This window comes from Callorhinus ursinus, unplaced genomic scaffold (genome assembly GCF_003265705.2).
Source record: "Callorhinus ursinus isolate GAN/ISIS: 27379988/994484 unplaced genomic scaffold, GSC_fseal_2.0 scaffold59, whole genome shotgun sequence".
Lineage (NCBI taxonomy): Eukaryota > Metazoa > Chordata > Mammalia > Carnivora > Otariidae > Callorhinus > Callorhinus ursinus.
In genome coordinates, this window is record NW_027397121.1 from 7,330,716 (window position 1) to 7,354,745 (window position 24,030).

At 42.3% G+C, this 24,030-nt stretch overlaps 1 protein-coding gene and 1 pseudogene across 1 annotated transcript; one reads left to right on the plus strand and one right to left on the minus strand.

The window, feature by feature from the left end:
- Positions 1-5,898: 5,898 nt before the first annotated feature.
- Positions 5,899-15,994, minus strand: LOC112815989 (HLA class II histocompatibility antigen, DP beta 1 chain-like; annotated as a pseudogene).
- Positions 15,995-16,565: 571 nt separating this feature from the next.
- LOC112815990 (RLA class II histocompatibility antigen, DP alpha-1 chain-like) lies at positions 16,566-23,670 on the plus strand. The gene is made up of 5 exons (XM_025862303.1): positions 16,566-16,571; positions 18,827-18,950; positions 22,393-22,638; positions 23,020-23,301; positions 23,522-23,670. The coding sequence occupies exons 1-5, from the start codon at positions 16,566-16,568 to the stop codon at positions 23,668-23,670; spliced, it is 807 nt and encodes a 268-aa protein (XP_025718088.1).
- The last annotated feature ends 360 nt before the right edge of the window (positions 23,671-24,030 follow it).

A 24,030-nucleotide genomic window follows, 5' to 3' on the forward strand; every position in this document is an offset into this window, starting at 1 on the left:
TGCTACCAGTGGGTTCTTCATTTTTTCCCCTCTTAATTGTAGAAAGATAAACTGTGACTTTCAAACTGACAAGCCTTTCTTTTCTCCGCCCCCCGCACCCCGCTTTGAGTTCTCACTCGTTTAATACAAGAAAGAACCTTTGCTGCCTGGCTGGCTCGGTTGGTAGTTCCTGGCTGGCTCAGCAGGTGGAGCACGGGACCCTTGATCTCAGGGTTGTGACTTCAAGTCCCACGTTGGGTGTGGAGTCTGATAAAACAATTTTTTTCTTTCTTAAAGAGAGAACCCTTAAACTCAGAAGAACTGTTTCAAATAAAGCATCAATGTCGATTAAAAAAAAGAGGAAGGGATGAAGTACTGAGTAATTTATGTGTTATGAAAAAGAAATTTCCCTATTATGTTTCCACATGGCAATCCTCTACTCTCAAGAGGGCAAGCTTCAAAACGGGACTCAATGGTTAGAATTCTGAGTTAACTCACAGCTTTCTGACTGTCATCTGATGACACCATGTTAGGAGGAATTCTTGACCAAACAGAAAATCAGGGAGACCCTCTTCTCCTTATCAAATCCTAAATTAATGTATTGGTTCTGCTTTATAAGGATGCTAAGGTAACAGGCAAAATTTTTTTAATCAAAAAACGTTTTAATTTGAATTTTATCTAGAAAAATTAAAGTAAGATTTTCTATTTAATGGTTTATATTATAACTGAAACTGAATACAAATTTTCACCACAAAGAGTTTAATAATAATTGGTGTGCAGTTGCAATTCTAACATAAATTATTGGGGGAAGAGGCATGTTTGATAAATTAGGTGACAGCAAAATATAACCTCTGTTACATTTCATTTAATTTTTGCAGAACAAGTACAAATAGGGTCATTTTTGCAAAAATATTAGGAAACTTCATCAGTGTTCCCAAGAGCCTCTCCTAATCCTTTGATACTCAAATAATAATCTTTGGAAGTACCCTCAGTATCATCATTCCTGAGTTTCTTTCAGATTCTAATTTGTCAGTGTCTTTGCCTGGTATCCTGGCAGTTCATCCATCACTTGAACTGACTTCAAGAAAGCCTAAATGTTTTGCAAGATTTCTATCCTTCTCCACCTAGCAACTGTTTTGCATGGTACTTGCATTGTACTGTAATATAAGTACCCAAAAATAATGGAAAGACTGACATCAACAGGTATTATTGAATGATGACGGGGTGTCTGAATAGGGACTAATTTTATACACGGTCATTTAACAAGGAATTGTAAGACTTTATTTTTAAGTAATCTTTACACCCAACATGGGGCTCGAACTCACCACCCCGAGATCAAGAGTAGCAGGCTCCACTGACCGAGACAGCCGAGCACCCCAACAAAGAATATTTTTATTCCAGGACAGTTCTTGTTTCCTCACCAAATCTAGTAACTGCAGAACTCCTATCATAACTGCAAACCTCTACTGAGTGTGCTAGGCATTGTTCGAGTAATTTTAATGTATTAACACATGTATTCCTCTCCACAACCCTCTGATATAGGTACAATGATTATCACCTCCTCTTAAAGACTGAGAAGCACACACAGAGCAGTGAGGGAACTTCCCCAAGGCTACACCACCTTGGGGTGTGATGGCAGATATGGAATATACGCCCAAGCACACTGTTCCAGAGCCCACCTTTCATTCAATAAACTGTCTTTCGGTAATGTTATGAATTCCCCCAAAATAAGACCCCCCTGACCCGTATCTAGGACAGAAGTTCTCACACTTCAGGAAACGTTAAGAATCACCTGTGGCGCTTATGAAACATACAGGTTCAATGACACTCCTTTGGTTCTGATTCAATGGGTCTGGGAAACACCTGACCTCCCCACTGTTACCCCAAGGTCATCCTGACAGAAAAGGCCACACTCAAGGACTGATCTAAACTCCCTATTTCCTATCCTGCCTCTTCCTGCTCAAACAGAGCCAAAGCCAAGGGCTCTGGGTTTTCCTGTCCCAAGCAGTGGAAGAAGCAGTGGAAGACTGCCTCCCTCTCCTGCAGAGTTCCACACACCAGCTTTGACTTCAAATGGTAATTCCAGTTCTTTCAAGGCATCTTTCTTTAAGGGCAAGTTTTCCAACTCAACGGCACCTTTCAGAAGCGCAACAGACAGCTGATCAGTGTTCAGGTTATTGACGTATTTTCCCAGATAGGTATTGAGAACCCAGGCTACAAGACCTTCCAACATGACTATATCCTCAAGATAAGGTGTTTAAAATTCATGGATCATTCTTTACTTCTCTCTCTCGTGGTCATAGAAGAATCTGTCTGTGTCCCGGGTCGCCCGCCTAACCCGGCACTGTGCGACGCTTCCTCTCCAGGCAAAATGTTTTTAAACTAAGTTCCTTTTAATTATGACTCAAGATAATATTAAATGAACTCTTAGGCATATAAATGCTGGTTTATCAGTCCTCTGCCGACAAGGCTTGTTTGTTTCTTATCAAAATCCGAAATAGTGAAGTCTCTCTCATTTTAAGCAGTGCAGGCAATGAGAAGCTCATTCATAGTCAGACTTCTTGGATGTGAAATTCTTTGGGAACTAAGTGGATTGCCTCTCTCTTTTTTCCAAGGTGTTGGACAGTGGACATAGGAATTGCAACTTAACTTTCTCATTCGGGGCCCTGAAAAGGGGGCTACTATACTCTCTACTAGAAATATCACAGGCTAGAAAGCATGTGTAATTTCTCATGGCATTGAACAAAAACCAAAAACGTCAAAGAACAGAATACTTTCCTCTGCATCCTTTCAGCTTTTCAAAAACTGTTAAATCCAAGGGCACCTGGCTGGCTCAGTCAGTGGAATGAGCAGCTCTTGGTCTCGGGGTTGTGAGTTTGAGTCCCCTGTTGGACATAGGGATTACTTTTAAAAAACCTGCTTAAATGCTAATAGGATTCATAAAACATTTGTAATAATAATTTCACATAATAATAATAATGAAACCTAATTATATGAATTTAGCTCTATGTCTTCTACAATAACCCATGTTTCCAGAAACCTAGGCTTTAAGGGTGTTTTCTGTATCAATATGTCTTTCTTTGATAAAAATGGATACTCATATTATTTTGAAAATTGTCAGCAAAATGGATGGTTTGCCCCCGTGTGGAAAAGAAGTAACAGCAAGTTTGACCACCACCTTTTTGGCCTGCTTACAAAGTTGGCCCCTGCCTGGCATCTGGGAGCTTGGATTTTGAAAGGGTTCCCACCATTCTCAGACCTGATAAGAATGTGCCTAAATTGTACCTAAACTGTACAAATATATGGTTTATGCTGAACACCTGCTTTCCTTCTGCAAGTCTGGAATTTTGGTATGTGCTAGACAGATGGTGCCTACGTGACCAGACCCCAGCAAAAATCCAGAGAGCTGAGCTTTCCTGGCAGACAGTATTTCACACGTGTGATCAAAACTCAGGGCTGGAGGAATTAAGTGCGTCCTGTGGCTCCAATGGAGAGAGGACTTTGGGAAGCTTGCCCCTGGTTTTTCCAGGCTTTGCCCCATGTGCCTTTCCCTTGACTGACTTTGCTTTGTAAACCTTTGCCATAATAAATCACAGCCGTGAATACAACTATATGAGTACAACTATATGATTCCTTCTAGTGAATCACCTAATCTTGGTGGTCTTGGAGACTTCCGACACAGCCCCTTATTGGATCACAAGATGGTTATCTTGTGGTATTTAAAATAACAAAAAACTAACTTAAAGTTATAGTTTATGATGATATTTGGTCAAATTGGTTTTAGGTAGTCACATGCAAGAAGGTCAGTTAAGAAAGGAAAGCTCTTGGGGCGCCTGGGTGGCTCAGTCATTAAGCATCTGCCTTCGGCTCAGGTCATGATCCCAGGGTCCTGGGATTGAGCCCCGCATCGGGCTCCCTGCTTGACGGGGGGCCAGCTTCTCCCTCTCCCTCTGCCCCTGCTTGTGTTCCCTCTCTCACTGTGTCTTTCTCTGTCAAATAAATAAATAAAATCTTAAAAAAAAAAAGAAAGGGAAGCTCTTTAAACTTGGTTAAGGCCCTGTCGTTTTTGAAAAATGATGCTAATCTATAAATGTTACAGGAATTAGAAGTTTTCCTGATTACTGTTATATGAAATTTGGGCTTAGGTGGCATGCCATACCATGAAATGATGGAAACAAATATGATTTCTGTCTTGGTCTGAAACATTAATTAAAAAGATTTATAAAGATTTATAAAAATAATAATAAATTGTATTCTAAAAGCAGACCCATGTCTGAAAATTCTGGTATACACATATCTTTGACCCTTTTGGAAATAGAGATATACTTCCGACTGAATGACTCAGAAGGGAAGGAATTTCGGGTGATCTGATAAACAGAGAGTCATGGGGTAAGTCTGTTTATATACCTTGATGTTAATAGTATAAAAAGAGAACTATAATATTAACATATTATACCTGTTATTTACAGTTCTGATCTTCTGTTGATTTTGATACTTGGAAACCATATTCTTAGTGATTGACATGCTTTATCAGTCCTGTATGAATGCCAATGCCAAAATCCAGGCTCAGCATCTGTTCTACCATGGATTTCTAAGAGTAATGGTTCCCCCCTCACTGGTAAGAATGCAGCATGAACTTGGTCATCTACGATAAAGTAAAGCAAATTTTAGGAGGTCCACTACCAGTTGGTTCAATAGGGAGAACTGATTACCATCAAGTTTATTTCTCCATGCCTGGGTAAAACAACAGTGACTTGGCCGGTGATCACCAAACCCTTCAAACATAAGCATGGCCACATGACCATCTCCTTCCTCCCAAAAAGAAAGAACAACAACATCTGATTTAGATGGTTTATGTTCCTCAGAAAAGGTCACTCTATAGACTGGAAGAACTTGAGAAAGAGGAAGTACATTGAATTAAAATGCAGAGACTCAGAAACTGACATCAGGGGGCACAATTTAGCCGTAATGTCCTTTCTGGAAGTGGGAGGTTGCTGGACAACAGGCGTATCAGAACCACTTGTTCCAAGGCTATGTGTGATGTTTGAGATCAGTTCAGGAGCCCTGTGAAGAAGAAGAAGAATTTATTTATTTTTATCTATTTTTAAAGATTTTATTTATTTGAGAGAGAGAGCATGAGCAGTTGGGGGGTGGGAGAGAAACAGAGGGAGAGGGAGAAGCAAGTTCCCCACTGAGCAGGGACCCCGATGTGGGGCTCGATCCCAGGACCTGAGCTGAAGGCAGACGCTTAACCGACTGAGCCACCCACGCACCCCAGGAGACAAAAACATTATAGAGAGAGGCTGAACGTTGGCCTGATGAAAAATAGAAGAGAGTTTCTGGAGTTCCCTTCAGCAATGGGGCAAAGTCATGCTCTGTGGCCACACCCACTTAAAGAGGAAAATGGGATCAAGAGTTGGGGGCAATTGGCTCAACTTGAAAGAAAGGAGCAGCCTCTGAGAGTTTCTCCTATTCTCAGGACACTTCCTGTGATCTATCCTGAACACAGCATACTCATTGAATGCTCCCAATCTCATGTTGCAGTGAAATGAATTACATCCCGATAAGGAAGAAGGGAGCAGAAATACCACCTGTTGGCTGAGGTCCCTGTCATCCTGAAATGGAAGTAAAAAGGAAGATGGATTCAGTCATTGAGAGAGTAAGGAGCAACATCATCTTGGAAAATTATCAAACATTTCCACCGCAGTCCCATGTCACTGGGAATGAAAGCGAGGCCCACTCTGTAGGTCTGAGTTCCCAGGCTGAAAAGGACACCTTGCCAAAGAGGGTGACTAGCAGTCTGGGGTATCTTAATGGGCCAGATCTCGGGCTAGGCAACTTCCTGCCCACAGGGCTGTCTTTGCCTCATCAGAGTCTGATTTCAGTGGCCTCTTTTTGCTCTGTTGTTTTGCTTTTCTGTCACAACTTCATCCCTGAAAAATAGCGAGACAGTGGACAGTATCAACCACTTTCCAGAAGTTTCTTACCTCGCTGGCTTCTTCTACAAAGGAGAATGAAGCTTGCTCCAAGGGCGATGAGCCCTAGCACAAAGCCTCCGACTCCAGCCAGCATCTTGCTCCAGGCAGAATCAGACTGTGCCTCTGGGGAGAACAGAAGTCAGGGTGAGTCTCCCCTCCCCCTGCCGCCACCCCAGGGCCCTGTCTGACAGGCACCTGATCTAATCTACCACAGAGAGAAAAGGAAGGGGATGGGGTCAAGCTTGGAACCACTATGGAGAAAGAGTAGATGTGAAAAGCACTCTAAAGTTTTGGGCCGCAGAGTGATGGCTTCCACAGGAGGCAAATGTTGGTTTTAGGTCAGCCCATTAGGTCCAAGCTTAAGGGACTGAAGGGAGACTGAAGGGAGAGGTGTTTCCATGTCTGAGCGCCAGTCATGAAGGTGATGGCATTTCTGAGGTTTTTTTTGACAAGGGGAGATTCTTTAGACTTCCCCCAGGGCAGGATAAATGTGTTCGAGGATTGCCAGACCGTCACTGCTCCCAGCCGAGACCACAGTTAGGTTGATGAGGAACATGGGGTAGTGTCATGTAGTGTCGTGTAGTGACACAAGACAAAATGAGCAGACCTCAGAGCCTGGAGGGTCATCAGGGAGTAACTCACTCCACTCTACGGTGACAGGAGTGTCTAGGCTGGGGTGCTCCACTTGGCAGGCGTAGACGTCTCCCTGCCGGGGAGTCATTTCCAGCATCACCAGGATCTAGAAGGTCCAGTCTCCGTTATGCATCGAGTTGGTGGATAAAACCCCAGCTGTTTCCTCCTGTCCATTCAAGAACCAGCAGACTTGAATGTGGCCTGGGTAGAAATCTGACACGTGGCAAACAAGCAGGTTGTGGTGCTGCAGGTGCCCCTTCTTGGAGGGAGAGACATGCACTTGAGGCTGGACTAGGAGGGGAAAAGACTCTTTGTTATGACAACTGAGACAGCCAAAGTAGTACATTTAGTGATTTTCTTACCAAACTGACTTCTCAGATGTTAAAGACAAATCCTATCACCTATTAAGCTATTTAGAGGCAGGAGATGGGGAACACAGTAGGAAAAACAGAATAAAACATTCAAATGTTCTAAGAATGACCTTGTCATACCCAATAATGAAAGAGCAAAGAACAGGAGAGGGTCAGAGTTGGTGCTCTAGAACACTTCTGCCACAAATGTAGGTGACAGTGACTAATATTCTTTGAGCAGAAATGTTGGACCAGCTATGAAGCTACCTGAATTTACATTTTCTCATCTTGTTTAAAAGGATGTATAATCCTGCCAGATATTATCTTGGAATCAGAATATAGTCAGCCAATAGATTTCCTTTGATCTAGCAGTCTGATATTCTCCTTTAAAAAAGAGGAGAAGATGGGATGCTTGGGTGGCTCAGTTGGTTAGGCATCCGCCCTAGGCTCAGGTCATGATCCCAGGGTCCTGGGATCCAGTCCCACATTGGACTCCTTGCTGGGTGGGGAGCCTGCTTCTCCCTCTGCCTGCCGCTCCCCCTGCTTATGACCGAACTCTTTCTCTCTGAGAAATAATAAATAAATAAATAAATAGATAGATAGATAGATAGATAGATAAATAAATAAATAAATAAAATAATAAATAGGAGAAGAAATGAAGTAGCTTGATTTGTTCTTCATTTTAACCTATCTCCTGGCTTCCTCTACCGGGGCGGGGGCGGGGGGTGAAGTTTGTCGCCAGATCCACAAACCCAATGCTCCTGGCTCTTTCCTGTTTGAGGAGCAGGGAGTCCAGCCCCTTGAGTCGCTGGTTTGGTCCCTGGGCTCCGCGCGGGCTCCAGGACCGGGCGGCCGCTCCCGCCTCTACTGCCCAAGTCCACCCGGTGCAGAGTGTCCGCTTTAGATCCGCCCTGTCACGTGGGCGCTTCAGCGTGAAACCCTCGTCCAGGTCGAAGTTGTGCTTGCACAGGAGTCCACGGCGTTCCGTCTCAGAGCCAGGAACTCCCTCTGAATGTTCCAGTTCTTGGCCGTGATGCCGCCTAGCTCGGACACGGCGGCGAACAGCCCCACGGCGCTGTCGGACAGGACGAGCCGCTCTCGGTTGTAGGTGCATTGTTCCAGGAAGCGGTGCGTCCCGTTGGAACTTGAGGCAGGTACTCCGCCTCTCGTAGACGTGAAGCTCTGCGGGGAGTAAACTAGGAGGTGAATATAAGAATGTATAGAAGTGGGGGGGGGCGGCCCTGGGTGGCTCAGTCGTTAAGCGTCTGCCTTTGGTTCAGGCCCTGATCCCAGGCTCCTGGGATCGAGCCCCGAATCACGCTCTTTGTTCACCAAGGAGTCGTCTTCTCCCTCTACCTCTAGCCTACCCCTCCCCCTGCTCATGTGCCTTCTCTCTCTCTCTCTCTGCCAACTAAATAAAATCTTAAAAAAAAATGTATAGGAGAACATAATAATGAGTATGGGGGTGAGGAAGCATTTCTTAAGCAAACATAAATCACAAGGCAAAAAGATAATGAATTACATTAGAATTCAGTGCTTCTGTTATGCAAAGGACACCACTAAGAATTAATAGATGGAATAGAAATACACTCACAATGTCTAAAATTGACATGGGATCAGTATCTAAAATATATAAGCAATTCCTAAAAAACAAGCAAAATAAAGGACAGTGATAGAGCAGTGGGTAAAGAGTGGGAATGGGAATTTATAGGAGAGGAAACTTGCAAGGCAGCGGGCAGCTCACCAGTGGAAAGAAAATTCAGAATGAAATGAGACTGAGATCTATTAGACTCAAGCATCATATGGAGTGTAGTGCCCCCACCCCCATTGTCAGAATAGCACCCAGAGGACACTTGGTCAAACTGAAGAGATGTATGCCATATGACCCAGCACTCCCACAACTTGTTAGACATCAAAAATGTTCACACTCAGGTCCATAAAGGGACAGGTAGGGGCTGCTGTTGACTGTGGCATTATTTGTGACACTAAAGAATTGGCGGGAATCAGTTGGTGTGATCATCCCTGGGACAGCAAACACCTAAAAACTGTTGTGGATGTACACCGTGGAATATTTTTTTAAAGATGTTATTTATTTATTTATTTAGAGAGAAAGCATGAACAGGGGGAAGGGCAGAGGGGGAAGGAGACAGAATCCCAAGCAGACTCCCCACTGAGCATGGAGCTGGCATGGGGCTCGATCTCAGTACCCTGAGATCATGACCTGAGCTGAACTCAAGAGTTGGATGCTCAACTGACTGAGCTACCCAGGTGCCCCTGGACCATGGAATATTATGTAACCATTAGATGAAACCAAATGGTTGTACACTTTATAACATTGTGTAGGAATGTTAAAAATATAGGCACCGAGAAATACGTATCTTGAAAGAATGCATAGGAACAAAATTATTTAGGAAACCCATTACAAAAATGGGTGGGTGCATTTTCTGTGTGTTTTAGAATCTTATCACAATGGTCACATTAGGGACATGCAGACAATATGATTTTTCCCCATGTCCTGTTCTGTTTTTTACATTTGAGCATTTTAAGGCAAGTTACTCTTCTATTCATATTTGTATACAGGACCTAACCTAAGCCTTCCTAAATACTTTCTGGCTTTATTGACATATATTTGATAATAAAAAAAATCATATATATTTAAGGTGTAAAACCTGATGGTCTGATATACGTATACATTGTGAAATATTCACAAGCCAATTAACATATTCATCATCTCATATAGTTACCAATTGCCTTTTTTAATCTTTTTTTTGTGGTGAGAACACCTAAGATGTACCCTCTTAAATTTCAAGTACACAATACAATATTGTCAACTATGGTCACTTTGCTGTACACAGTTCTCCAGAATTTATCCATAACTGAACGTAGTACTCCTTGAAAAATATCCCCCCGTTTTCATCTCCCTCAGCCCCTGGTAACCACTTCTATGAATTTAACTATTTTAGATTTCACATATAAGTAAGATCATGAGGTATTTGTCTTTCTACATCTGCCTCGTTTCACTGAACATAATGTCCTACAGGTTTATCCATGTTGCAAATGTCAGGATTTCCTTCTTTTTAAAGGCTGAAGAGTATTACATTGTGTATATATACCATATTTTCTTTATTCATTCATCTGTCCTTGGACATTTAAGCTGTGTGCATATACTGGTTTTGAGAATAATACTGAAATGAATATGGAAGTGGAGGTATCTCTTCAAAATCCAGATTTCATTTTTTTTGGATATATACCCAGAAGTGAGATTGCTGAATCATATGGTAGTCCTATTTTTAATTTTTTGAGGAACCTCCATACCGTTTTCCATAGAAGCTGCACCAACTTACATCCCCACAGCAGTGTATCGGGTTCTCTTTTCTCCATATCTTAGTATCATTAATCTTCCATCTTTTGATACTAGCCATTCTAATAGGTTAAGATGATATCTCATTGTGGTGTTAATTTGCATTAGTAAAGTTGATAATTAGTAAAGTTAATTAGTAAATTAATTAGTAAAGTTGAGCACTTTTTCATATACATGTTGACCAACTGAGAAATGTCTATTCAGGTCCTTTGCTGTTTTTTTAATCAGGTTTTTTGTTTGTTTTTTCTATTGAGTTACATGAGCTCCTGTATTTTGAATATTAACCTCTTATCAGACACATCGTTTGCAAATATTTTCTCCCATTCCATAGGTTGCCTTTTCAGTATGTTAATTGTTTCCCAAAAACCTTTTATTTGTCAGTTTTTGCTTGTTGCCTGTGTTTTTGATGTCATATCCAAAAACATCATTGCTCAGACCAATGTCAAGAAAGTTTTCCTCTATGTTTTCTTCTAGGAGTTTTATAATTTCAGATTCTACATTTAAGTCTTTAATCAATTTTGAGTTGATTTTTATATACGGTATGAGATAAGGGCCCTATTTTATTATTCTGCATGTGGATATCCAGTTTTCTCAGTATGATCTATTGAAGACAATCTTTATGTTCTTGGCATACTCTTGTTGCATATAAGTTGAATGTAGATATGTGGATTTATTTCTGGGCCCTCTATTATATTCCACGGTTCTCTGTATGTCTGTATTTATGCCAGTATCATACTGTTTTGATCACTGTAGCATTGTAATATATTTTGAAATTGGGAAATGTGATCCTTTGTTCTTCTTGCGCAAGACCATTTTGATCATTCAGGGTCTTTTCCATATGAATTTTAGAGTTGTCTTGTTCAATTTCTGTAAAGAATACCACTGGGGCTTTGTAAGGGATGGCATGGAAACTGTACGTAACTTTGGGTAGTATGAACATTCTTCTAGTCCATGAATGTGGATGTCTGTTTATTTATCTGTGTCTTCTTTGATTTCTTTAACAATGTTTTATAATTTCCAGAGTACAAGTCTTTGGTTAAGTTTATTCTTAAGTATTTTATATTTTTTGTTGCTATTGTGACTGTGATTGTTTTCTTAACTTCTATTTGGATAGTTCATTGTCTTTGTATAGAAGGGTGATTGATGTTTGTATTTTGATTTCATATCCTGCAACTTTACTGGATTTGTTGATAAGTTCTTACTTTATTTTATTTTTTTGCGTATAAGTTCTAAAAGTTTTTTTTTTGTTGTTGAGTCTTAAGGGTTTTCTGTCTATATGAGCATGTCATCCACAAACAGGGATAATTCTACTTCTTCTTTTCTGATTTGGATATCTTTTATGTCTTTTTCTTGTCTAATTGCTCTGGGTAGGACTTCTATAATTATGTTGAAAAGAAGAGGCAAGAGTGGGCATTCTTGGCTTGAACCAGATCTTGGAAAGCTCTCAGTTTTTCCCCATTGGTAAGATAGGCTGTGGTTTTTCATATATGACCTTTATTGTGTTGAGTTTAAGGTCCCTCTATACTTTTGTTGAGAGTTTAATCATGAATGGATGTCGAACTTTCTCAAGTGCCCTTTCTGTGTCTGTTGAGGTGATCAAGTATTGTTAATGTGGTGTATCACATTGATTGATTTGCTTATGTTCAAATATCCTTGCATCCCAGGGATAAATCCCACTTAGTCATGGTGTATAATTCCTTTTAATACACTGTTGAATTTGGTTTGCTTGTATTCTTTTGAGAATCTTGAATATATATTCATTATGGGTATTGGCCTGCAGTTTTCTTTTCTAGGGTTGTCTTTGTCTGGTTTTGTTGTCAGGGTAATGTTAGCCAACAAAGAATTGATTATAAATTACTGGCTGCCTGGAATCTAATTGGGGGTCCACAATTGTCTGTTGAAGGAGTCTTTAAATTGCAGCTTCTCTGTGTGACTTAAAGTTTATCAGAAATGGAAAATCCAGAATGAATTTATCACACGACTCCCCAGACCACAGAAATGAGGGCAGTGCTGCACAGTGGCAGAAATAAAGGATGTTTGAAGAATATGTCAACACAAGGCTCACCCTGTCATTTCAGGGTTGAGCTCAGGGAGCCCAAGCTCCAGGTGAAGCTCCTTCCCCTGCTCAGGAGCCTTTCCGAGTGGCTGTCAAGGGGCCTTAATGGACCATCCTAACAGTAGGAGGAGGGTGTGAGGGGATCTGACCATCATCTCTGTGACTGCAGAGATGACAAGAGTTGATTTGGGTGGTCTTGTCAGAGTCCTTGTCCTTTCTCAGGGCTCCACGTGCCCCAACTTGAAGTCGCTCAACTGGTTGCTCAGGCAGGGAGGGAGCCACCACACAAACCTCAGGGAGCCCTATACAACTTGTAGCTTGCAAGGGCTGTGCTGCAGCAGCACTTCATTTCTCTCCGATATCCCAAGCCTGTCTTCTTGCTCCGTGCTCTGCCCCTCAGCCTCGGAGCCCCTGGCCCCATCCAGTTTGGAGTCTGTGCTATCTGTCTTCTACCAGCCCTGCCTATTCTACTCCCCCACATCCAACTCCATTTCCTGTTCCTCTAAGAGGTTTCTCCACCTGTTTTTCAATTAGGACACAGTTCTGTTAGTTCTGAATAGTGGTTTCAATTTTTTCCTCTTTTAAAGTAGTTGACTTTTAAAAAAAATTTTGATGTAGTTCCAATAGTTTATTTTTGCTTTAATTTCCCTTGCCTCAGAAGACATCTAGAAAAACGTTGCTATGATTGTTGGTGGGAATGCAAACTGGTGCAGCCACTGTGGAAAACACTATGGAGGTTCCTCAAAAAGTTAAAAATAGAAATATCCTATGATCTAATAATCACACTACTGGCTATTTACCCAAAAAATATGAAAACACAAATTCAAAAGGATATATGCATCCCTGTGTTTAATGCAGCATTATTTATAGTAGCCAAATTATGGAAGCAGCCCAGATGTCCTTCAATAGATGAATGGATAAAGAAGATGTGATTTATATACGATGGAATGTTATTCGGTAATAAAAAAGAATGAAATATTGCCATTTGCAATAACATAGATGGAGCTAGAGAGTATAACGCTAAGAAAAATAAGTCAGTCAGACAAAGACAAATACCATATGATTTCACTCATATGTGGAATTTAAGAAATAAATGAACAAAGGATAAAAAGGGACAAACCAATAAACAAACTCTTATCTATAGAGAACAAAATGGTGGTTACCAGAGGGCAGGTGGGTGGGGGGGATGGGTGAAATAGGTGAAGAGGATTAAGAGTACATTTATCTTGATGAGCACTGAGTAATGTATAGAATTGTGGAGTCACTATATTGTACACCCAAAATAATATAACACTGCATGTTAACTGCTGGGATTAAAAACTTAAAAACAAAAAGTAAAGTAACTGACTTTTTTTCATAATGAAATCTTATTTTCAAAGCAGACAAATGTCACACAAAGGTCTCTCAAAACTCTTTCTTATGTGCACTTGAGAAATATTACAGACTTTCTAAAACTCTTGAAAACATCTGAATTTTCTAGAGTAGAACTTGAAAACTTCAGGTGTAAAATACATCATCTTTCTAGACTAGGACATATTAAGAATGTGTAATTACCATCGGATATAAGGAAGGTAATGTGGACAGAGCAATAAGGATGTCCGCAGACCAGCTGTGTGGCTTTGGGCAAGTAAAGCAACTTGTTAGAGTCTCAACTTTTTCATCTGTAAAAAAGGATGTTATTATCATTATTATTTACCTTGAAGGACTACTGTTAAAATTAAATAAAATGATATAAGTAAAACCTAGAGCATAGTGTCTGGCCCTGGTCATTGGAGGTTAGAGCCCTTCCCCTTCTCAAGCTATGATGGCTTAGATTATGTGGAGACAAAGAGAAACACAAAGGACAGTGCCCTAGTTTGTTCAGAATGGCTCAAATGGAGCTGCCCTTTGAGGCACAACATTAATGCTTGAAAAGGAGCTTTTATTAACTTAATACTGATAATTTCTTTCTTTCCACCTCTTCTTTCACTTGGGAAAGGGAAATAGAAGAAGTGGAATAAACAAAAGATTAAATCCCCAGGTGTCTTCTGCCTCCCAGGTGTGTGATAGCATAGAGTCCCAGGGCTTAAATGCCAGAATGGTAAATGTCATGAACAAAGGGTGTTTCAAGCGGCTGTTGGAGCTACAGTTCTGTTTCATCCATGAGTTGGATACTTCCTTTCTCCAGTTTTCTTCATGGCTCAATAGTCTCTAGTATTTTCTCAACAACTTCAGCATCTCCCCTTTTGTCTCTTTTTATTTTTGCTCTGTTAAAAGTTGAAGAAATCCTGAGGAGTTGGAGGCATAAGAAGTTGGAGGAATGTGCCCAACCCATTGGGTCCAAGTTTTCAAGGACTCACATTTCACTCAGAACTCAGTAATGAGTTCCTCAGCATCAAAACTGTGCAGAGAGCTCCTGGTCCACCTGCTTGCTCCCTACAGTAGTGTCTCACAAGGCAATGAGACTCTATTCATGCCTCTTAAATCTGAACCCACTGGCTTCATCTCGCCCACCCCTCCCACCACCCACCACACTGCTCGCTATTCACCCCAAAGGAGACCCCAGCTCTGATTTCCAATGTACTCATATCAACACCACTGCCCCTGGACCCCAGAACAGCATTGCTTCTCCTGTCACCTCCTGTGGGACACTGTCCCATCTCACCAGCTACTTCCACAGTTCCTCTGGCTGTCTAGGACCATCACTCTCCATTTCTTCTCTCATGGCAGGCACGAGCACACAGCTGAGCTGCCCTGTCTAACTCTCTGCCCTTCTGAGGCAGAAATGTCTGAAATTTTCCCTTCCCCCTATCTGAGAAATGGGTACATTGGGATGGAATTTGAGCAGATAAATTTGGGAGTTTCAAATGCTATTATCCCTGGAAATTGAGGAAGGGACCTGAGAATACCTGATCCTCAGGAGGAATTGGGGCTGGCCTTATGGATGGGGATGAGGAGGCTGGGAAATTTTAACGTAAACTAATTCACCATTCTATCACTAATGGTTTCTTGGTGGTGAACTGGAACTAGAAGAGGCCTTTTCCTGTTTTTCACTTCTTCTCTGGTCCTGTCCCGATGTGCCCTGATCCGATTCCTAATGTGAGAGACAGTCAGCTGCAACTGGTATCCTGTCGGCCTTAACCACAGCTTGTCGTCACCCTCCTCTGCTGCTCTGGCCATCACTGGTCATGGAATGAGGGTTTCTGCCTGATTCTGTGGAAGGGACCCCTACCTGGAGCACTGATTCTACAGAGTGATCTTCAGATCTTGGACAATGCAGACTAACCATAATTTCCCCCTTTCTGATCTTTGATGTTAAAATGTCATTTTGATGACCCTTTTGTGAGAACTTTGCCCCTCCAAAATCACTCCAGGCCACAAAAGACCATTGTCCCCATCACACACACACCCTGATCTCTTTTTCTCTCTGCTGAGAATAGCAGCCCCTGCGCGATGTCAGAGCCCTGAAGCTTTTCTCAGGGAGTGAACCCACATGGAAAGCCCCCTAAGGTCATTTCCCTGAGCTGGATCCTCCAAGAGGGGCAGCTCTGCACTTACCTGGGGTGTCTCTGCTCTGAACCAAAGGGGAGCTTAGCATCACCAAGGACATCATGAGAGCGGCCATCCCTGGGACCCCAGTGATCCTCGGGACCACCATCCTGGAACCTGGGAAAGGATGGGGGCTGAGAGACTTGCAGTCAGAGGAGCTCTCACTCAATGGGCCCCAATCCTAAAATATCAGAGAAGATGAGCTTGGGCAGCCTTCCTTATCCCCGGGTGTGACCAGATTCTGAAAAAGGAACCACTAAGCAGGAATTGTTACCAGACCGAAGTTTGGTGTAAAACATATGATTCTTTAAGGTGTAAGATTCACTGGACAGTATAAGGAAAGGGATCTTCATTTTGAGCAACTGGGTGAGTCATAAGTCTTGATTGTTTTATATACTTTCCTCCCTAGGAACAGATCCTAGGGAATGTCATTCCTTCTCCATGGTGAACGCCATCCCCCTTGCACAGACATGTTCTGGGACAGAGCAAGTCGTAAACAGTGTGTTAATGACTTGGGGGGATTAGACTGTCCATCCCAGAACTCAGAATTAGCCCTGGGAGCCGTACAAGCGGTCATGCAAAATATGCGGTGTATATCTTTTCCTCTCAGCGGTTCTGTAGCTCTTAGAAGAAGAAAGGATATGGACTAAGGGTCTCTGTGTTTCAATACCAGATAAGGCATGGAAGTAGGTGTACAACTTTACACAAATTACTTGTCTTTTCTGGGCCACCATTTCTTCATTTTTGAAATGGGGATGGTAGCACCTGCATATCAATAATTCTTGAGGGTGAAATGGGAGCACCGTGTAAAACGCTTTAGAAACTTACAGATCTGAGAGTTTTGAGTAGATCAATGAAGTTATCAGGGACCATCCTTTTTTTTTTTTTTTTTGCAATTCAACATACGTATATATTTTTGGTAACTTTTAAACACCAAATAGTCCCAACCACAATACAGATGGTTCCTGAAATGAGGTAAATATACTCCCCCAGAACACACAACCTAAGGAAGACAACAAAACAAATACAATTTACAACAAATATATTAAGTACTTATATAAAATGTTGATGAATTGAATAAAAACATATAAAAATATTTAATTTAGGTTTTCTATTAGGTATAAAGATGCATTATAGAGAAGTGGTCAGGCATAGGTTTAGAAAGCCCCTTTATACTACTTCCAGAATTTTTTTTAAACCACTGTGGCTTATTTCCTTTCATGTAGAATGGAGATTATTATGTCATTGGTTTTGGGAAATCTAACTGGGATGATACTCAGAATTTGTGAATCTCTTAAAACAAAGCCTTGCACACAGTAAGGAATCAAGAAATGTTAATTATTATAATGCAGGACACTTTATCCAATACAATGTATTATTTAATCCAATAATATAAATTCTATAATTTTAACAATAAACACACACAGAGGAATTTCTGCAGTTCCCCATCCCTTTGGTGTAGTTCCAAACCCCTCTGTAATAAAATAGCATATCAGCAAAAGATCTACCATTAGACTTAATGTGAACTGATTAGGGAAATTGACCTTAACGGTAAGATTTAGAGGCGCCTGGCTGGCTCAGTTGATAGGGCATGTGACTCTTGATCTCAGGGTCCAGAGTTCAAGCCCCATGTCAGGCATGGAGCCTACTTAAAAAACAACAACAACAAACAGTGAGATGTAAATAAAGATGCCTTATATCACCAAATTCTGTAGAAGAAGAAATAAAAGAACAATAATTAGAAATGAAACAATTAGGCATTTTTTGCCTTCTGTTTATCTGCCTGGGAACATCAAAGAATTCCTGTAAAATTATCAGAGGTATAAAATGGTAAATATAATATCATTTGATAACAAATGAATTACTATAGGATACTAAGAATCAACATGAAGGGGCCCCTGGGTGGCTCAGGCAGTTAAGGGTCTGACTCTTGATTTTGCCTCAGGTCGTGAGATTGAGCCCCAAGTCAGGCTCCACCCTCAGAGGGGAGTCTGCTTGAGTTTCTCTCCCTCTGCCCCTCCCTCCACTCAAGTGCACGTGCTCTCTCTCTCAAATAAAGAAATAAATAAATCTTTAAAAAAAGGAATCGGTGCAGAGAAAGACAATTATCATATGGTTTCACTCATATGTGGAGTATAAGGAAGAGCACAGAGGACCATATGGGAAGGGAGAGAACATGAACGGTAAGAAATCAGAGAGGGAGACAAACCATGAGGGACTCCGGACTCTGGGAAACAAACTCAGGGTTGCAGAAGGGAGGGGGCGGGGGGATGTGGTAACTGGGTGATGGGCATTAAGGAGGGCACGTGTTGTGATGAGCACTCGGTGTTACACGCAACTAATGAATCACTGAACACTTCATCAAAAACTAAAGATGTACTATGTGTGGGGCTAATCGAACTTAATAAAAAAAAAAGGAGTCGACATGAAGTTTTGAAAAGTTATCCATTCATAAAGGTCACTACCCATAAAAAACACAAAATCAACTTCAATGACATATTTCAAAACAATCTCATTAAGAGGAAGATGATTTGATTTGATCTTTTTATTTTAAGTAGGCTCCACACCCAACATGGGGCTTGAACTCATGACTCTGAGATTAAGAGTTGCACACTCCACCTGACTGAACCAGACAGGAGAGGAGGAAGATGGTTATGATGTCTCTATTGTGGTTTTCTTCCTCTTATTCTCAGATCCCACATAGATTGGGACTTTCTGGGCCACCTTGGTCCTGACAGCTCTCCCACCCCCTCTCCCAGTGGTTCTATCAGTTTCTTTCCCAACCAGAGATACCCCTTCTGACATTTGCTGGTTGGCTGAGCCCCATTGAGCAGTTTCACCTCCACCCCTTCTCCTTCCGCCAGATAGGGAAATAAGTCCTGGACTCAGAGCTCCTCCCTGCCCTGCTCTGCCTCATTCTTTCCTCACTGTCCGCCTCCAGCGGCCACTGCAGATGCACCTGGAGGACATAAGGAGCCGGACTCAAGTCATGATCCTGGGAGCCATCGCCCTGGCTGCCCTACTGAGCCCCCATGGAACTGGGGCCGTGAGGGGCGAGTGCTCGGGTGGGCCAGAGAAGGTGGGAACTATAAGGAGATTTGTAGCCCACAGGTTCTGTTTTCTCTTCCATTTCTCTTCTTTCTTCTTTTTCTCCCATGTGAGGTCTTTTGCTTTTTGTCTTTCTGACAACAGGAAAAAGCACTGTTTATCAAACACTGACCAAGTGCCAAATCTCATTTCATTTTCACAGCAGTCTTTTCAGAAGGGTGTTTATTACTCTCATTCTAGAAATGAAAAGACTGAGACCTGAAGCGATGTCTCCTGAACCCCATGTCACTGCGCCATGGCTCTGCCTCCTCTGGAGTGTGTCTCTCTCTGTCGCTCTTAAATTTCAGAAGTAAACTTCTTGAAATTGGAGTCTGAAATGCCTGTTTTTTACTTTCTTCTGCTTCATTCAGTCCTCAGCCCGCTGCGTTCTCCCTTTTGTCTCCTCACATCTCTGCTGATGCTCTCAGTGTGGCCACTAGCTGCTTCCTTACAACCAGAACCAGTGGTCACTTCTCTGTATATCTTACTTGTGTCACTAGTAATATTTGCAATGTGACCACTTCCTCCTTTCTGGAATTTTTCTCTTGTTCTTTGTCTTTGGGGAGCACACATCCTCCTTCTTTTCTTCCTACTCGTTAGTCCTCTCCTTTTCCGCCTCTTTCTCAAAAAATTTATTTAAGTGATCTTTACACCCAGCATGGGGCTCGAGCTCACAACCTGGAGATCAAGAGTCACCTGTTCTTCTGACTGAGCCAATCAGGTGCCCCCAGCATCCTTTCTTAAATGTCCGTGTTTGTCAGGTTGCAGGACCACACACTCTGACCCTGCTACGATGACTTTGTACAGTTCTTGGGTGACCCAATCCAAGCTTATAACTTCGTGTACCATGTGGACTCCTAGTGTACATCACTAGCCCAGTCTAGCCTGAGATCCACCCATTATTTCAACTGCCCTCAAGTCAACTCCACTTTGTCCCCCAGAAATTCAAACTTGTTATGTCCTCAAAAGAACATTTTATCTTCTCTCACTTCCTTGTCCTTCATTACTTTTCCTGTCACTGACACCACAATTCTCCACGTTGCCTGGATATTCTGGACTCCTTCATATCCCTACTTCCACCATGGCACTTAATGATTCCTGTGGCTTCTCATCTCTTCACTGCCATTCCAATCCATCCTCCCTTCTCCTTACCCTGTGTTACGGCCCCATCTACACCCTCATCACTTGCCACTTGCTTGCTGAAGAGTCCTACTGGTCTCGCTTGCAAATGAGCTGCTTCCAATCTATCTTCCCTACAGCTGCCACCTTCAAGTACAAATCTTATCCTCTTGATTAAGATCCTTCAATGATCTCCCTGGGGCTGTGGATCAAATTCAAACACTTGCAATTAGCACATAAGGCAGGTCCCAGTGTAGCCCCTCCACACCCTTTGAGCTTCAGTCATATCCAAGGACTCTTGAGTCCTCCAAGAAGTCCCATGCCTCTCTGCTCCTGTGTCTCCTCTTAGAGACACCACTTCCCTCTATTTCTGCTTTTCTACCTCACATAGAGATGATCTCTAGGAAGCCTTACTTCAATCTCATTTTAATGCTCTCCTTTTGCTCCCAAATAGCATCTGAATACACCTTGTGATAACACAGCAGTGATGAAACCACATATATACTAATCGTCTTTTCTTTGTCTTTCTCGATTTCAAGTAGCTTGAGGATAAGGACCATGTCTTCTGAGTTACATCCTTAAGTGCCTGGAGAAGGAAGGTTCACAATAAAGGCTTTTTTGACTGAATGAAAATAACATCTGTAAGAGTGTAATTTGCTTCACAATGCATAGGCCTTTAGTTTTAAGAAATTGCAAAAACAATAAAAATGAGATGTCCTAAGGTGAACAAACGGTGTCCATGTAGCCAGGTCTGTACTGTTTTTTTTCTTTTTTTCTTTCATCTTCTTTTCTGTAGGTGAGTGATTTCCCCCAAGCATTCATGTGAGACAATGAATCCTGTCACTAGAAGTGTCCCAGGAGAGGATTAGTTCTCCACGCATTGGAGCTGCAGGGCGAATCTTTGATTCGGGAGTTGGACCAGTGGGCCCCAGAGTGTCACTTCCTCTTAGTTCCTTTCCTTTTCTCAGCCCCAAACTCTCATTTTTATTGTTTTACTGTAATACTAATAGCTTTTTTCTGTTGTCAATCTTTCTTTCTCTCTCTTTCTTTCTCTCTCTCCCCCCTCCCTTTCTTTCTTTCTTTCTCTCCTTCTTTCTTTTGGAAAAAGTAGACTTTTAATAACTGCTTTTATTACCAGGTTAAGTCATGCAGTTACAAAGTAGTTAGAAATTTCTGAAAGGATTTTTTAAAAATTTAATTTAATTTAATTTTTTAAAAAAGATTTTATTTATTTATTTGACAGAGAGAGACATACAGTGAGAGAGGGAACACAAGCAAGGGGAGTGGGAAAAGGAGAAGGAGGCTTCCGCGGAGCAGGGAGCCCAATGCGGGGCTTAATCCCAGGACGCTGGGATCATGACCTAAGCTGAAGGGAGCAGCTTAACGACTGAGCCACCCAGGCACCCAGGATGGTTTTTTTCTTTTAAAGCTCATTCTTACATAAACAATATCTAGTACTTCATTGGGACACCGCTGTTCAAACTTTCGCTGCTTCTTACACATCAGGTAAAACTAAGATGCTATCCCATAGGTGTTTCAAATCCAACAACCTTTATTTCCAGGGGAAATTACCTTTAAAAGCATGAAGTCCACAAGAAAATTTGTGAATGTTGTGTAAATGATAACACTTCAAAATTTGATTTGCCTTAAATGAAGGTGTTGTGGACAAAATTACATAATCTACCATTTTTATTCTAAAGTTAAAAAAGTAACTAAAAGTCTATAAAATGGCACCAAGAATCACCTTTTCATTTCCTTCACAATTTAAAAGATTTTCCACTCTGAAAGATTTTTATTCCATTCTCCCCTCTCCCCCACCTCACTCTGTGGCTTTATCACTAATTTTATATGTCTGGTCCTACAGGGATTCTGAGATATTATGTGTGTGGGTGGGGAGATGATTCAATCTTCCTTCTACCAGGAGCCGTGCTACCCTGGGCCAGTTACTTAACCTCTGTGGGCATGTCCCTAATATGCAAAAGAATGCTTTATGTGGGGGTGTGAAGATGCAAAGAATAAATTGAACACATAGTAAGTTCTCCATAAATATTACCTTATTATTGTGTTCAGTGTGATTGTTACTGTGCTGGAGTGATGGATGCTTAAGTTTTTAGGAACAAGGGAAACAAGCTGAATTCTCAGTAAGTCATTTCTTTCATAGTTTCTTCCCATTTCTCTTCTTTCATTTTGCATTTCTCATTTTCTATGTTATTCATTCATGTTATTACTGTTTGCTTCCTGTGTTCTGTTTACTTTCCTACATAATCACCTGTTCTCCAATCTCCCTTCTTCTTCATGCAGTGGGCCACGTGTCAATGTATGCCGAGTTTGTCCAGACACACAGACCCTCTGGGGAGTACATATTTGAGTTTGATGAGGATGAGCAGTTCTATGTGGACCTGGATAAGAAGGAGACTCTCTGGCATCTGCCAGAGTTTATACATGCCTTTGACTATGATGCTTGGAGGGGTATTGCTGACATCGTCGTGGCAAAGAAGAACCTGAATACCCTGATCCAACGGTCGAACCACACCAGGGCCACAAATGGTACTGCTTGCTCTTGCTTATTTCTCTACCATCCAACTGTGGAGATGGGAGAGCCCCTCTGCTGCATAGAGAATGGGAGACTCAGATGTCCACTCATGAATGAACCTCTCCTCATGAGTGAGCAATATTCAGTCCACAGAGCTGGGTACTTAGGCCATCAAAAGAGTCATTCTCTTATTCAAGAACAAGGTTGGGCTGGGGGAGGCCAGTCAGGAGCATGACAAGCCATGACTTTGATCTAGAAGCCATGGGTGGGGGTGGGGGCAAAGTGTCAGCATGAGAGAGATGTCCCCTAACCTGGAGAATATAGGGGTTAGGATGGTGGAGACCTTTGAGATTCAGCCAAAGGTAGCAGACTTACCAGGTCCTGTCCCTTCTCAGAGCCACCTGAGGTGACTGTGTTTCCCAAGGAGCCTGTGGAGCTGGGACAGCCCAACACCCTCATCTGTCATGTGGACAAGTTCTTCCCACCTGTGCTCAATGTCACATGGCTGCGCAATGGGCAGATGGTCACCGAAGGTATAGCTGAGACCATCTTCCTGCCCAGCACAGAATTCAGATTCCACAAGTTCCACTACCTAACCTTCCTTCCCATGGCTGAAGACGTCTATAACTGCAAGGTGGAGCACTGGGGCCTGGACCAGCCGCTCCTTCAGCACTGGGGTATGGAGCCCCGGCACTTTGCCAGCACTGTCCTGACACCATCTTTATTTCCAGGATCCATCTTTCTGCAGCACCTGCTTTCCTTAATCTCGTGTGTCTTATAGTCACTTTATCCAAACTTCACCGGTGATCTCACGCTTCCTAACTCTTCATACTCCTACACCTGAGGCCAGCTCCTGCTCTCTGTGCCTTCTAACTCTGTCTTTCCTTGGTGCCCCAGAGGCCCAGGAGCCAATCCAGGTGCCTGAGACGAAGGACGGTGTGGTCTGTGTCCTGGGCCTGGTGGCAGGTGTGGTGGGCATCATCACTGGCATCATTGTCCTGAAGACCAGGCGGCCCAACAGCGTGCCTGGGTGCAGGGGCTCCTGAGTCATCCCAGAGCTGGTACCAGGGACATGGTGCAAAAGAGGAGGCAGCCCGGTATGGGTGGCGGATAGGAAGGAGAAACACTTCAACAGAGGTTCTTTGAGCACTTTGTATTGCAGAATCACTGACTAGAGGAAAACAATACCATGATAAAGAACATCAGTTGAGTTGCTTACTACTTACCAGGCACTATTCTATATGCTTCATATGTATTCACTTACTTATGTCTGGAGGTTGGTACCATTGTTTCCCATCACACAGAGGGGGAAGCAGACATGAAGAGGGGTGAAGGAGCCTGTCCAAGGTCACACAGCTTGAAGGTACAGAGTCTGGATTTGAACTCAGGCCTTGGGGCTCCAGAGG